At 42.2% G+C, this 16,478-nt stretch overlaps 1 protein-coding gene across 9 annotated transcripts in view; it reads right to left on the reverse strand.

Annotated features, from left to right (window-relative positions):
• Positions 1 to 267: 267 nt before the first annotated feature.
• The window catches only part of LOC310671227 (uncharacterized protein C3orf20 homolog), a 48,334-nt gene continuing 32,123 nt past the window's right edge, over positions 268 to 16,478 (reverse strand). For 8 of the 9 annotated variants that reach the window (XM_083426951.1, XM_083426949.1, XM_083426950.1 and 5 more), the window contains 2 exons: positions 4,713 to 4,760; positions 268 to 1,253 (listed from right to left, as the gene is read on the reverse strand). In XM_083426951.1, the coding sequence (XP_083283077.1) occupies positions 1,157 to 1,253; positions 4,713 to 4,760 (145 nt within the window). In that variant the 3' untranslated portion in view covers positions 268 to 1,156. The remainder of the gene's footprint in view (positions 1,254 to 4,712; positions 4,761 to 16,478) is intronic. The other variant, XM_083426953.1, reaches the window with a different exon arrangement.

Below are 16,478 nucleotides of genomic sequence, written 5' to 3' on the forward strand. Positions count from 1 at the left end.
TGTTTGACAGTAGAACAGACTGCATCAGAAGGTGGTGGTCGCTCCTTCATTGGAGGTTTTTAAACAGAGGCTGGATGGCCATCTTTCAGGGATTCTTCAGGTGTGATTAATGCATTTCTGGGGCTGGACCAGATGACCATTTTGGGTCCATTCCAACTCTACAATTCTATGATTGCAGCTCCAGGCTGAAAGGCACCTGACCTAGTCTCACTCATGACTCTCAAGGGTTTTCAGAAGCTCTGGCCTCCCAATGATGCTTCCACCCACTTGATAAACATGTTACTTTTAATATAATGCAGGAAAGAGGTTATAGGCAACTAAGAAGTTTACAGACATATGACAATTCTACTCCATGCTGTTGTGTTTCCACAGGAATCCTTCTGTAGTTTCTCGAATGAAGCAGTGTTGGCTCACCTGAGCTTGGTCTAATGTGAAATTGGCACAGCTTAGTCTCATTTGCCATCTGAGAGCCACATGCATGTGGAACATTCAGAGGAGAATTGAGTGATAATATTTTCCCCTAGATTGTAACATTTTAGGCTGCGACAGGGGAGGTGGTGGAGGGGACCTCATGTCTGAATGCTTTGGGGGGAGGAGAGGGAGCCTCATGGCACATAGAAGAATAGCATGTGGGGGAGGATACTAACACTGATATCTTCTTGTGAAAATGAATACCAGACCCTAAATTTCAGCTGGGCCAAGTCCACGCAACTGCAGTTCCTTCTTCCTCACATGTAAATGGAAAACTAAGAAGGTAAATTCACTTCTAGCTAACATTAAAATTGATATCTCACTTTCCTGGTTTTGGCTCATCTTCTCCATTCCCTTGTCATCCTGAGGAACCTGCCCTCCTGTCTTACATATTCCACTCTGACTTTGCTTCCATTTCAAAGTGTTGGGAAACCATACATTTGATGCAAATGATTACTACAAGAACTCTCACTGCCTGTTTGGAGAAGTGATTTCCATATGTTTTAGAAAGGCAACCTTCTGTATGGAATGAAAGAAACCAAGGCTGTCCATTGTGGGCGCTTTCTTCATAATGAATAAAATATAGTTAGCTGCATCTATATGGGTACATTAAGTGTGTGTGATACTATATATATCTATATACACAATGTCAACAACAACAAAAATTCTTTCCAGTCTCAGTATGCTATTTCTTTGATTTTTTCTTTCCACGTTTTGACTTCTCTGTCTCTTTCTGCTGCTCACGAACGGGCTCTTCCAGAGGCAAAGGCTCACTATAAAAACTATATATAGGGGGAAAGAAAGGGAGAAGTTTGCAGTGTGAGTTGTATCATCAGGCCAACTGAAAACCACACACAATGGGAACCCTAATCATCTTGCAGGTGGTGTGAGGTGTTAAGCATCATGTTGCAACATTCATGATAAGCTTGTGAACTCTGGGTTCTATTTCAAGGCAATATAATATATCAATCTGGCAGCATGTTCTGAATGCCACTATGGCGAATTCACATGTGCCTCACTGTGTGACATCACTGTGCAAAGATTCTGTTCTAATGCAGCTGTGTTAATTGTAAGAAACTGATAAAAGAGCATTAATACAGCAGCCCCAGTGTGTTTTTAGCCAAAAACTTGTCGCAGCAGCATTACAAACCAGAATCCTGCATATTTATCATGTCTGCCAACACTTCATTCAGGTATGGAATATAGTACATAATTTGGCATCTTGAGAATATCAGGTGGTATGCAATACTAGTCCTACTCAAGAGTAGACACATTGAAGTTAATAGAAACAACTAAGGTCACATTCATACCATACAGCTGAAGCATTATAGGTTCAAAAATTTCGGTGGGTCTGCTCTGAGTTGGACTAGCTGACTACAACCAATCAAACTGATGTTTTTAAAAGTAAATTCCTGGCAGAGAAATAACAGAAATGTGCAAGCAATGATTGGTGAAGGTTAAAACAATGGAACCTTGGTGGGTTGGATTTCTGTTAGCAAGCAAGTAAAATAATAATGCCCTGAAGCGCATAGCTGCCCTATTCTGCAGTCATCACCCCCCTGCTCTACTCTATAGCCTTCATATTATTCTTTCCTGTTTGTACTCTGACAGCCGTCTTGTAAAGAAAAAAGGAAACCTGTCTTGAAAGCAGAATACATTATGCAAAGTATATACAGCATATGTAAATTTAATTTGCATAATTTATTAAGGATGCATAATACAGTTTTTGCTAGGCTGTCTTTAAATAATTCTAGTAAGACATCCAATTCAGAAGAGATTCTGCAGATTTAGGCTCAGTCTCATACATTAACCTGTAACTCCTATGCTCTTATTCCAGAATATCTCACATCCTAACCATGTCTACTCTGAAGTAAGTCCCATTGCAATCAATGGGACTTACTCCCAAGTAAATGTGTGGGGATTGCCGCCTTGGCAGATGTAAGAGAATGTAATGAGCTAACCTATGCTGAATCAAACTCTAAGGTTTATTTAAACCATCAACATCAATTCTGGTAGCAAGTATCACAGGCAGCGTTTCTCAGGCTGAGGTCTTTTAACTGGAAATTTCAGGGACTGAATGTGAGCCTTCATGTATACTGAGAACGTGCTCTGATATTAAGCTTGCTTCCTCCAAAGGAAGCACAGGAAACCTGCCTCCAGATCCCTTCAGGCCTGACCATTGGCAGTATTAGTTGTGGATGAAGGGAGCTGAAATCCAACAGCTTTTGGGAGGCTGCAAGGTTCCCATGTCTGGTTTAGAGCATCATAATTGCTTTGCATATCAGGCCAAAGCCAGCATCCTCTAGTTTTTGAACATGACCTGATGGGTACATTCAGCACCAAACACATGTCCTAGTAATGGGAAGTGGCCTTTTAGACTCTCTGCATCAATTTTATTTATATCAGAGGCGGATTTAGAGGAGTGTGACTGGTTCAGTCACACCGTGCGCCTCAGAGGCACTGCTGGGGACGCCACAACTATACTTTAGAATAGAGCACGAGAGGGAGAAGGACGCTGAACTTTGGTGTTGAACAGGGCACCGCTGAAATTTGAGACCCCAAGATCTGCCACTGTTTATGTGCTACATTTTAATTTTGGTTTCCTCCAATGAGCCCAGGGTGACACATAATGTTCTACCCACCCGAGTTTTAACTAGGAAAAAAAATGCAAAGCAGATTATACTAAGATGGGGCAGTCAGAGCTTTAGATTCTGGGTTTTGTTTGTTTTTAAAGGTAGATTCCAAAGCCTGTAGAGAGACAGTGACAAACCCAACTAAACTTCATGCCTGATCGGGGACTTGAATGTGGGTGTCCCGGGTCTAAATGCAACATGGCAGCTGCCACACTATGTGGTCTCTCATTCAATCCTTTTGTACCTTCAAAGGATGCTTTAATTGCCTCTATTGTTTTACAGACATGCCCCAGCGTAAAACGGTTACTGCCTCACAGGAAAAAGACACGGGAAAGACTCCATACTCTCACTCCCATTCTGTCATTGAGGATTACTCTTCTGCAGAATCTCAACCAGCCTCACCCTTTACCAGGTAAAGTGAAATGGCTACAGGGGTGGAATTAGCATAGCCTAAACGAAATTAGCATGCTCCTGACAAGCTGAGAATTTCAGATGTGTCCTAACGATAAACTGTAAAGCTGCCAAAGCAGCCAGGTACAGTTTAGTCGAGGAAATGAGCCCATTAACTTGGCATCCTTGTTAGGAGTTTGCTTATAAATGTATCCTGGGTTGGTATAACTGCCCCCCCCCCAAAAAAAAACCCCACCAGCCAATAATCATCATATAGAGCTATGAGAATCTACAAGCTTAAAAATCTCTCTGACAGTGAGCAATTAACAAGGGATTAGTTCACAAGTTATGACATCCACATAGTAATAGTTTCCCACTTCCTGATTCAGGAAGCCATCGTGGATTATTGCCCCCTATCATATCAGCCTATCATTCAACAACAGGAACTCTGAGCAAGTTAGCCATTGGCTAAATTGCTCAAAATGTGAATTCACCATAAGTTGGACAAAAACTGGGCACTGAGATACGATGGCAGGAAATCAGTTAGTCAGATGATCACCCTGGGTGCTTCCAAACAGTGACAAAAGTAACGTAAATACATTTGGGGGGCGGGATTAATGGTATGCTAACACTAGCTCTGTTCTGTGGTTATTGCAGCTTTATCTTGTTTCCATGTGGGAAAGCAGCAAAGAAAGGACCAAAAAGGAAAATGGAAGCTGTCAGATCAATAATTATTTGAGCAAAAGTTGTGATTTTACTGGATACTAGGGATGACCAGTAACAGGAAGAGGCTGCTGTAGCCTCCCAGCCTTTCTCTTAGTACCAGGTTTTTAAAAACAAGAAAAGGTGTGCCAGTCTTGCAAGGGGGTGCTTTGGGGAAGCAGCAGTGTTGGCACAACTTGCTTTTAGGTGCCAGGTGCAGCATGAAGTGGCCACCATCTTCTTTCCCCAAAATGCCTCTGGCTCCCTGTACAGCTTCACAGCCAGCGTAGCTTTGCTGGGACCCAGTGGCATCGAGGGTGGCGGATGGCAGTCATCACAGCTGTGCCAGGCCTGCCCTTCTCCTCTGAGTGCTGAACCCTTGCAACTTGACAAAATGATTAACAAAAATAATCCTAGCATCTATCACCCTAGCATTTGCCCCACCATGCCAGGTGCTGATGTCGGGCTTGGTTTTTATTATCATAGCCCCAAATCCCACCATATAAAAACACAAACCTTTCCAAGGCAGGGACAGAGGCCTTCTTTGGATCTTCAAAAGTGGGACTGGCAGGAGAAATGAAAGAAGTTTGTGTCAATAAACACATGTAGGTATTCTGCACCACTTCTTATGCACATTTTTAATAGAAAGTTTTAATTTCTTCTCTTTTTTATCTTAAGCCAATGTTGAAAATGTCTACTCATCTGGTGTCAGTTGTGAATTCCTCCTGGTTAACCAATTACTCACTCCATTGCTTTGAGGCCCATATATACACACATGTCCCGAGGAGGAAAGTAAAGTTTCTGAGGGCTAATGCATGGTTTATTTACCCAAAAAACCACAAAAAACAGGATTAAGCTATTTTAGGCTGTGTATGTATAATACATGCCAAAACCATTTTATGAAATAAATTGGATTTAATGACTCATGATTACTTCTTCATGACAAGTTCCATTTCCCTATTACTAGTAGCAATTATTATTTACTACATTTTTATTTTTGTTTATTAAATTTATATACTGCCCTTCAGCCAAGATGGTTTACAGTTTTTTTAAAAAATACGCTGCCTTTTGTTTATAACAAACCAACAAACCAATACCCCCCCCTCCAGTTTAAAAAGTCATAGATTGTTTACTTCATCAAAGGCCGTGGAGAATAAGACTGTTTTCACTTGGCGTCTGAAGATATGTAATGAAGACACCAGGCAAGCATGCCTGGGATGAGCATTCCACAAATAGGGAGCCCCTGAAGAGGAGGTCCTGTTTATCCCACCCTTCCCCCAAGGAAATCAGGGTGGCATACATTTCCCTGCTTTTTCATCTCAGAAACCCTATAACGGTAGCTTAGGCTGAGAGTAGGTGACTAACACACCTTTACTCAATGAGTTTCATGGAGATTTGAACTCTGAGAGTCTAACACTCTCACCACAAAATGACATTGGCTCTCTTTTTAAATGGCAGGCATATGCAACTTGTAGACCTATCATGCGTGTCTTAATCAACTCATTTGGCACCACACCTGGGACTATACAAACTATGGAAGTTGTTAAGTACCTGCATGCCACAAAAGGGAAAGCTGGTGTGTTGTGTTCAGCTTGCTGGGTCTCCAGTTTTACGGGCCTGATTTAATGCTTGCTGCTCTCAGTTGACAAAGTCATTGTCAGGGATATCAAGACATGAGATCAATTTCATCATCTGACCCACCCAGAACTACCCCAGTGTCACAAGTAAAGGGATCAGAAGATCTTCCACTCAAAAGGAAGTGTTGCATAAATCTCATGAATGCAGAAGAGTAATAATCTTAAGAGATTTCTCATGTATGGGGGCACAGGAATCCTGTAACTGATTCAGCAAATGTGAGTCAAGTTGATTCCACCAATATTGGAATCCATGCTTCAGACTGGTTTAAGGCACCATGTACAAAGGTAAGAGGTACAAAAAGCTAGCCTACAATGAGATACATGTACCTCTGCAAACATCGCCTATTAACTGCCAAGGTCTCTGGAGAAATGGAAGAGCTTTAGAACATGCAAGCTACGGCATGTTCACTTAATTATTCACTTGTTCACTTAATTATTATTTCTTAATTTGAGAATTCAATCAACACAAGAAGCAGGAAACAGATGCACATACTGTAATGATTAGTTGGTGATGATGGATGGGGGAAAGTCATTGCTATTCCTCCCCCTGGGAGGAGTCAGAAGCTTGTACCTCCCATTATACATCTCGAGCTTTTCTAAACAGGCCTGCCCAACACTCTGAAACCCCCTACCCCTAAAATTAGCACTCTGCTACAGTCTGAACCACCATGATAGTGTACATACACCAGCTGCTATTAGACTTGGACCTACCAAGTTCTTAAGCAGTGTACTGCTTGGCAAAAGTAGTTTCTTTCTAAAGTACAGTACCATATTTTTTCGTGTATAACATGGTCCCATGTATAAGATGCCCCCTATTTGGGGGGACTCCAAATTAAGAAAATGGGGGGAGATTGCCCAGAGTTGCTGAGCTTTGTTTGGGAAGGATTGCCCATGGTTATTGAGCTTTTTTTAGGGGGGATTGCCAGAAATCGCTTACCTGCCTGACCTATGCTGTTGTTCCCTCACCAGCAGAAGCCACCAATCACCCACCCAATTGCCTCAGTGACAGCCAATCATCACCAGCCCTTGCCGCAGCCACCAATAACATGCCCAATGGCCGCTGACAATCTCTGGCTCATGGCAGCAACCAATCCCATGTCCCCCCCCCCCGCACTATCTGTGTATAAGACGACCCACAATTTTTAACATAATTTTTTAATTTAAAAGACCCCTGTCTTATACACAGAAAAGTACAATAGGTTTTATCTTAAACAATTGCAAACACAGTAAAAAAAGAGTTCACTTGTAATATGATATATTACATCAGTGGTTCAGTGCTCATTTCTTCTCCTTCCAAAATAGATTTTATCTTGAACAATTGTAAACACAGTAAAAAAGAGTCCATTTGTGATATACCAGTGGTTCAGTGCTCACACGTCATTCCGGTAATCAGACATTTTGTCACTAAAGAGCTTAGTCATTGAGCTTTGTGGTAAATAATATACAAGAAAAGACAGTATTTAAATGACTGAAAGCAGGGGTATATCTGTCCCCATCTGCATGTTTCCATCAGGAGGAGCATAGAAAGAGGACAATGTTAAGCCTCCTAGGAGGTTTAACAAACTGAAGGACATCATTTATGGGCTGCCCAGAGATTCTGGTTGGCCATTGTGGAAAATGGGATGCTGGTCTAGTTGGACTTTTCGACCAGGCCTATCCTGGGTAGGTTCAGTCTATCTGGGCCCATCCTGAAAGGAAGAGACCATAGCTTGGCAGGCAGAATATCCTAGGTTCAATCCTCAACATTTCCAGGTAGTCTGGAATAGACTCTCTGGAGCTCTCTAAAGGGTAGTCGGCAGTAAGCAGCTAGATGGCCCATTGGGCAGCCTCAGTATAAAGCAGCTTCCTGTGTTCCTAATCTCTGCCAAAGCTAAACTGGAAGCAGTAATGGACAGAGACTGCCAGATTCAAAAGATGACTCCTCTCCTGTATAGCTAAGGAACCTACAATATGCAAATTTTATTCTGCGCCAGCTACTTCCATCACAGAGCAGTAATAATGGCAGAAGGCATGCTGGCTGACATCCTTCCTTGTACGCAATTGTGAAGATGGTATAGTCTGCATTTAATCTGGGTAATTTGTATTTAATCTTCCACTGATTCATGGAAGATCTTGAAGCCTCTCATAACTACCTGCACTTTAGGAAAGCTCCTTTGGTCCTCACAGCTAAAGTCACATACCCAACAGAACCCACACCTTTTAAAGAGAGAAAGATTACAGCAATGACTCTTGTTTTCTTTTGAACTTGTGCTCCTTTGCTTGCAAGTTGTCTACCAAATAAAGGCAAGGGATTGCATCTTGATCTAAAGGGACACCATTAATTTCTTTTTTCTTATCCCTGCACAAAGTCTAAGAGAGATTCCGTTTACAATTGGGTTAGATAAGAACCAGCAGAAATCCCAGGAGGGTCAGCAAAGTAATTCACTCCTGTGACCCATCCTTCTCTGAAGCCTGGGGCCTTGGTGTACAAAAGAAAATGTCTATTGCAAAAGGCTAGTTCTACCGATGTTTAGTTTAAGTGGGGTTATGGGTACAGAGGCAATAATTTATGGCGTTAAAGAGATAGGTCTTTTAATTTTGAGAGAGAAGGTGACACAGAAATATATTTTGGCAAAGAGTCATCTTTATGTTACTCTAATATGTTAACTTAGGTCATCGCCTTAACAACAGGGCCAGTCTGAAGACCAGTGATAGAGGGACAAAGAAAGCTATTAGCACCAAAATGAATTGGATATTCCAAATTTACCCATTTATTTATTTGTATTGTGACCTGGATCTGTAAGAAGGTAGGGATGCTATAGTTCAATGCTTGCCAGGACGCCACATTTCTAATCTGTTTAATTTAATATATGTCACCACCTTTGTTTTACATTTTTTTCTGGCTTTTCACAAGTTCATCTATTATTACAGGGCACCAAACGTGCACCATACAGATCTGGATGCCGCACACAGAAGTGAACCACATCTGTTCAAAAATGCAACGTCAGATTTGGCAAGCACCATGGGATGGATTTGTTGCTAGTGTGGCTGGTTGTGAGTGTTAGCAGCTAGATTTGCAGTCACTAAATACCTGTCACAGACTTTGAAGGTGTTCGAACTCAGGATGAAAGGGAGGAATGTGCTAAGAGGAAGGCATGCTTGGCAAACCCTCACCATGATCAACTCCTGCTTGGAAACCTATGTTCCCACTGTGGAAGGCCGTGTGGATCCAGAATTGGCCTCCACAGTCATCTATGGACACACTGTTAAGACTGTGTTCATGGAAGACAAATGAATGATCACCAAAGAAGAAGATCGACTTTTCCATCCAGCATTACTTGTAAGTTTTCCCTAGCAATTCTTCTATAATCAGGGACATTAGTTTTCTGCAAGTCACCAATAAAAATTCTCCAAACAATTTTTTAATGCTTGATATGAACAGAATGAATTACGCTACTGGTTTGGGATCATCTGATTTAAACAGGAGCCCCATGCTTAATCTAACCTGGTGGATTTGCTCAATATCCCACTGGGAACAAGGTTCCACGATTCATTGTATAAAAGCAGTGGTGACTAAAGTTCCTGGATTCTGAATTTCTGTTGTATTTGTTACAGCTGTACTGGGAAGGAAGTTCCTCCATAGGACAGTATTAGTTGAAAGGTACATTAAAGGGGCAGTGGAAATAAAGCTTATAAAAATAGAACTGCTGAAACAAGTGAGTCAGCCCAGTACCCATGAACCTTAGCAATTTGCCTAACTACCTTCTTTTACAGCTCTTACTTTCGCTTTACACTGCTTCTCACCTCAAGATAAGGCAGTGTGGCTTTACAAGAAAATTAATTTTGAAACAGCAAAAGCAATAGGGGAAAATTCTTTATAGCAAACTGGGGTGATGGCTCTACATAACGAAGTGCTCAGCAGAGCCCATTAAAAGGCCCACCTGCTCACAGATCTCTTGCTAAGCCTGAAAGTTGGCTCACAATTCTCTTATATTAGCTCCATCATTTTTCATTCTCAAATATTTTTGGTGGAGAGATATATTTAAACCATAAACTTGACTGCTTGCTCAAGCCCAGCAGATTACAGCTGTAAGGCAGCTACTAGAAAACAGCTAACAGGGATCATATATATCCAAAGTACATCACTGAATAGAGTGATATAGTTGTATTGGCAGCAGAACAGGCTCATATAAATGTGCATCAACCGGTAGCAATTTAATGAGTGAGGGACCATTCCCAGTTGAGTTGGGTGAAATCTTTGAGGTCTGGAAAGCTGCACATACACAGATGCACAGACACACACCACATACACACACTGCTTCTCCATCCCAAATCCACCTCTTGAAGCTGCCTCTTGGGCTTTTGTTAGATGTATATTCACACAGTGTGTTCTTCCACCCTGAGATATGATTCTGAAATTGTATTTTGGTATTTCTATAGCTCTCCCTCTTTCTTAAAAAAGAATAAAATCTGATTTTAGTGCAATTGATTTCCCAAGCCCTTGGGAAAAAGTGAGCTAGAAAATCCAGCTAAGTAAATACCATTGCTTGAAAGGTTTAGTGATGGAGTGATAAAGTGTGGCTAAGAAATGAGTGCCATAATAAAAAGATTAACCCTCTCTGTTTTTTTCAAAGAATATTTGAAAAGCCTAGGACCACAGTCCTTTCAGTTTGTTTCAGTGGCAGAAATAATGATGGGCTGCTGATCCTATACTCAGAACCTCTCCTCTGGACCAACTGTGTCACATATACTGCACTGAAAGGACAGGAATAGTCCGGCTCCTCTCCCCACCTACACTAGAGATGCATTCTGACTGCATCATACGTGGGCTGAGACGGGAGCATCAGTGCAACAGCACCAGAGGACGTCAATACCTGAGGTTGTGGGCTTGAGTCCTAGCACTGGTGTAGGAGGAATAATAAATTGTGCCTTCACAGTGCTGCCAAGATCTTTGTGCAGAATCTCCCACTAGCAACTCAGAGTACAGGTCTCAAGTGCTGCTCTTTATTTCAAAGGGATGGAGGGGGTTCATGCTGGAGAACTCCACAAAAGCAATATATGTCAAGGGCTGTTTGTAAAAACTTCCAAACAGGCAGCAGCAAAGGTTCAAACACCTTGGGATCTGGACATGATTTACAGGCCATTTCCTTGTTTCTTCCATTACTTGATTTAATTCAAAAATCATGTTAACTATTAGCAAAGTTCCAGTGTGTGTCACCATGCTCAATTATTCACAGCAATGGACAGAGACGTTGACCAACTGCACAAGCGTGAATGCAATTTAGGAATGGGGACTTGTGGCTCCCCGATAATTTATTACGGCCGATTATGCAGACCAGGAGAAAGGCAGGAGCTTACTTACAATAAATGTGCAATCCACAATCCATCACAAACTGAAAGACACACTGAATACCCAGGTTCCTTAGCCTCCTCTGGATTTAAGGCCTTATTAGCAAGGCAATTTTGTTCTTGTTACATTCTGCTGTCCGGGATGCTTAAGACAGCCAAATGCATTACACGTCTTCCTATTGGACCGTACGGGCATACAGCAGGCTGGGCATTAGCAGACCCAGGAGGCACATTCAGCCTCCATTACAACATTTGCTCATAGTCCACAGCTATCAAAGTTAATCTTGAGCAGGTTTCTAACTGTCTCGCTTGCAGAAAACAAAATGTAAGGATAAGGCAGAGGGGCATCTCATAGGACACTCAAATGCACATTCTCTAAATTGCTACATTTGCAGCGCATTTCTAAAGGGAGTATGCTGCAATGATAGAAGTGGATAAAATTATGCATGGTGTGAAGAAAGTGGTTAGAGAAAGGTTTTTCTCCCTCTCGGGAGCATCCATTGAATATGAATGTTGGAAGATTCAGGACAGACCTGTTCATAATCAAACTATGGAACTAGCTCCCCAAGGAAGCAATGACTGCCACCAACACAGATGGCTTCAGAAGAGGATTAGACAAACTCATGGAGGATGAGGCTATCTATAGCTTCTGACTCTGGTCCTCTTTGTGGGCTTCATATAGGCATCTGATTGGCCACTATGAGAGGAGGATGCTGGAAAAGATGAGTCACTGGCCTGCTCCTCTTATGTTCCTATGATATAGCAGATGCTAAGCCTGATGGCACCAGGCAGCATTGCAGGGCAGCTGCCAACAACCTTGCACCACCTCCCTGCCGCTCTCCTCACCTTGCTAGCCATGCCACAGCTTCTGCTTCTTCCACCCATGGCACTGGTTTTGTTACTACAGTTTCCTCCCCTTGTCCACTGTGGGTGGGGCTGTCCTGCCCTGCTTGCCTTTCCACCAGTAGCAGACATAGGGCAGAGGATGGGAGGGCAAGAGGAGCCAGAGCTGTCCACCCTGCGGGCCCATGCCAACCTGGAGCTGGCCTAGACAAAGACCATGTGCCAATCACAGAGCCAAGGCAATGGGTACAGTTTTGTCTCACCATGTCAGTCAAGAAAGTAATTAGGCAGGAGGCAACTGCCCACATCCTGCATGTTGTATTCTTCAAGGGAATTAACTGTGCACTGTTCACTTAAGCGCAAACAAAACTCTTCCTTCTTTCACTTCCCTTGGACTAGCAGAAACTTTGCAGAATCAACAGACCTATCAGGGTGCTCTATATAACCCTGTTGTTTAACTTGTATATATAACCTGCATGGAGTCTGAACCAGCAATCAAGGTTCAACATATAACACATCATGCTCCACTTGTCCTACTCCTCTGCCCATCTTCCCGCTGCTGCCACCAATTCACCACTTGTCTGCTCCAGTTAGTGACTTTTTTAACACTAGAAGATAGGAATGGAGAAAAATTGTGTTCCAGTTCACATATAAAGGGGAGAATCTCCCTAACTCACTGTTCCCCAAACAATATGCAAATCATAATCTACTCTTCTTTGAATTTTGCAGTGGAGTTCTCCAGTCAGTAATGTTTATAAAAGATGAATTCACTAGGGTAAAATTTGCATTAAAATGCATATAAGTGAAAATAACATTAAAATGCATCATCTTAGAGGAATATGCTTTGCAAGAATGCGTGGATTAGTATAAATCTGCTGGTGAATTTTCATGAGGGTTTAAAATTGCAAACAGATATGGAAATATGGAGAACTGAATTTAAGGTTGGAAACATGAGAAACAGAGATAAACCAATATTGACAGGCTTGTCTATCCCTACTAGAAGGGGGAGGGCCACGTGTGCAACCCCCATAGCTCTGCATTTAATGCACAGCAGTACTATGATGACTGCATGGACGAGACTCTTTTGTGTTAAAGGGCAGTTTCTGCACTCCTACTCTTCACTTTGTGGTACAGAGGTCTGGCGCATGAATCATGAGCCAGGTGGAACCCTGAACAGATACAGGAACACTCCCAACTCTCACTTGTTTTGCCTGTTTGCTTTTTGATGGAGTGTTTTGTGTATAACTTCCTCTCGCTCCTATGAACTGCCTTGTTTTAACAAGAAATATATTGATTATTCACTATAAACACTTAGTCATCTGAGCAGAGGACAGAATGTGGTATGTGTGAGTGTTTTTAAAAATGGTGCTCCTTGTAACAAATTCAGCTACCTTCAACTTTTCCTGAAAGCCAGTGCCAGAGTTTTGTCTTGCTGACCTTTGAACAACAGACTTTCCTTTCTGCTGCTTTCTAGCATTCCTTTGCTATGTCGAATGCATCCTATTTGACAGGCCATCAGCCTGCTTTCCTGCCCCCAACCCTGAGCAGTTCATAGTAGCAGGCACAAAAAGGAACACAGCTGCTATGTTTTCATAGATCTGTGAGTCATTGGTTGGACTCAGATCTTTGCCCTGCTTAGGGTAAGCTGTACAATAATAAATAGCATCAACTCAACAATATCTGCAAGTTGCTAACTTGTTGGCCTTACTCTCACTCCTCTTAGTTTCCGGACATGATCATTTGACTGTTGTTGGTTTTTTTAAAAAATGCACCTCCTCTCATTGACTGTTCACACACCTGCAGTTATTTTTGACCCTCAACTCAACAAAAGTGTTAATTGCCAAAATATGTTTGGCAAGAATTAAAGTTAAGTCATGCTCATCATGTGCTATTGCTCCCCCACTGCCAGCTCTTCCGCATTAATGCCTATACAAAAGAGGAAAGTGCAGCTGTCCATAGTCTTCTCCATTTTCACATCTTTGCCCAAATGGCCGCCAGTTCTTCCTTATCCACTGATCTTCCTCTCCACTTGTTAATATTTGTGATCCTCTCTAATTTACACCCAGCTAAATGACTTCCTGGACTCCAGTCCATATACATGTCTACTCTCCCTGAAGCTGGTTTCTCATTGCCTCCCCATGGGTGCTGTATGGGTGGTATCAATGGCACTGGTCTAAAGGGTCACTCAGTAGAGCATGAAACTATTAATCTCAGAGCCATGTGTTCAAGCCCCACATTGGGTGAAAGATTCCTGCATTGCAGGGGTTTGGTCTAGGTGATCCTCATATTGCCTTCCAACTATGAGTCTATGAACTCCATACCTTGTCCAGACATCAGGAGTTCTGAATAAGGCTGCAGAAAGGGCTTATTTCAAGCCGGTAGATGAAATACAGTTACGGCACTTTGCTATGAACAGAGAGCAAGTTTTGCTGTACTATTGAGCAAAGTGCAATACAGTAGTAGATTCCCTTAGCACTGGCTGTCTTGAGATGGATGAGTTGAGAATTTAGACCTGTAATACAAAGGTTTTTGGGGGGAGGACTTGGTATGTTACCATTACAGAGTTTCAATAAAAAGAGAGGCTATCGCATGTTTTCTCTATATTACTGAAAGTGCTAGTTCCGATACAATATTGTTTGTTGATGGCTCAGGTGGTCTTTAGATATCAGATCTCTTAAAATAAGGAATGTCTATAACTACCACCTCTTGGAAAATATTGCCAAGACTTGATAGAAAAATGTGTATATGATATATGAATATATGTGGATCATATGTGGATATATGAATGAGTATAGTCTATATGAATATATTAAATATTACTGTGCTTCTAGAGATAGGATTAGATTCAATGGTCAGTGATTGTAAAAATTAACCAAGCAAACAGGACCTTGATCCTACAAATGTTCATGGGATGTTCATGGAAGAAGTCATGAAGGAAAACATTGCACTGAAAGCACCAAATCCCACTTCCTTTCTTTCGATATTTCGATTATTTTACAGTGAGAACAGATATTTGCAAACAGGGTGAAAATGCTTCCTGGCTTCCCCTCTTATCTTTACTTCATTCTTCAGTGTATGTTAGTTAAGATCACAAGCAAGCTCCAGTGACGCATAAAGGGTTTCCTAATCCCTCCAGTTCACACAGAGGCATCTTGTTATCAGCAGGGAATGGATCAGTTCCTAGACTCCACAGCCACAATCCATCAAAACATTAGTCATCATGACTAAATCCCAGTGAAAGTGATGATGGGGTGGACATGACTTAACTTGAGTCCCATTTATTTCAACGGGGCTTAACAATGGGTTGTGCCTGCTTTCTTTAAAGACTCTGAGATGCCAGGCACTGTGTGTATGTGTGCTTCGAAGCACTTCAAAGTAGAGGGAACACAACAGTGGTGCCATATATTTAGGATGTGAAATATCTCACCCTTAGAATTCCTACACACAAAGACAACGAGTTTCTAGCAAAGTCAGAGTCCACCGCCCTTGGTCTAGGAATCTGACACTGCGCTATAGTTTAAATTCCAACAGCAGCTTGTTTATGGGGTGGAGGGAGGAACAGAATGAAGTCATGTTGCTCCCAGATATCAGTGTCGCTCCAGTAACAAGACTCTAGCCTTCTTGAACGTGACTGCGGAGAATACCACAGGAATGAACAGCCATTAGTCACCCCTGGCAAATGGTTTAACAGACTGTAGTGGAGCTGATGCTATATCCATCCATTGAGCACATGCTTTGAATGGACTTTCTTCCTCCAGTCTCCTGAGCTGCTAAAAACAGACTGTAAATCTTGCTCGGCGCTGGAGTTGCTGCTAAAGGCGCCCACATGACATAAAATAATACACACCAAAGCACAGGACTGGCAGGTAGGGACAGCCTCACATCGCTGATGGATAATCAAGGCCGCGTCACTAGTTCCAGAATAAATTCCATGGGTGGGGTGGAGAGGCAGTTCAAAATGAATTAAGCACATTTGGGGAACATGTGTCCATTTGATGCATTTGTGTCTTTCGTTCAGTTTCCGCAATTTGGGTTGTCCATAGAGTATAGGACACGCAACTGGAATACAGAGTAGGATGGAGGAGAAGGAAAATACACAGCACCACAGAGTCATACAGAGATGGGCTAGGAATAATGGAAAGGAGAGGGAACAAGATGGGGGCAGACAGCTCCCCCTCAAACATCAACAACAGACTCTCAAGAGGGCTGCAGAAGCCCCATTCTGCGAACATGCGCTGTTTCTTTGGTGCAAGGGAAGTTAGGCTCCAAAGCCACATTATGGATGAAAAGGGGATGAGAAGGCAGAAGGAGTAGAAAAAGAGAAGGGCTATAATAAAGAATGGGTGGAACTTGTGTTGTAATTCAGTCTGTTACATTGACCCCTACAAGTTTAAGAGATATGTAAAGGGTATGGATGGGCAAATCTCAAATTTGTTTTTCTCTCTGCTTATTTTCCAAAGGTTCATCAAGTGGC

This window comes from Podarcis tiliguerta (assembly GCF_965153285.1).
Source record: "Podarcis tiliguerta genome assembly, chromosome: 2".
NCBI lineage: Eukaryota > Metazoa > Chordata > Lepidosauria > Squamata > Lacertidae > Podarcis > Podarcis tiliguerta.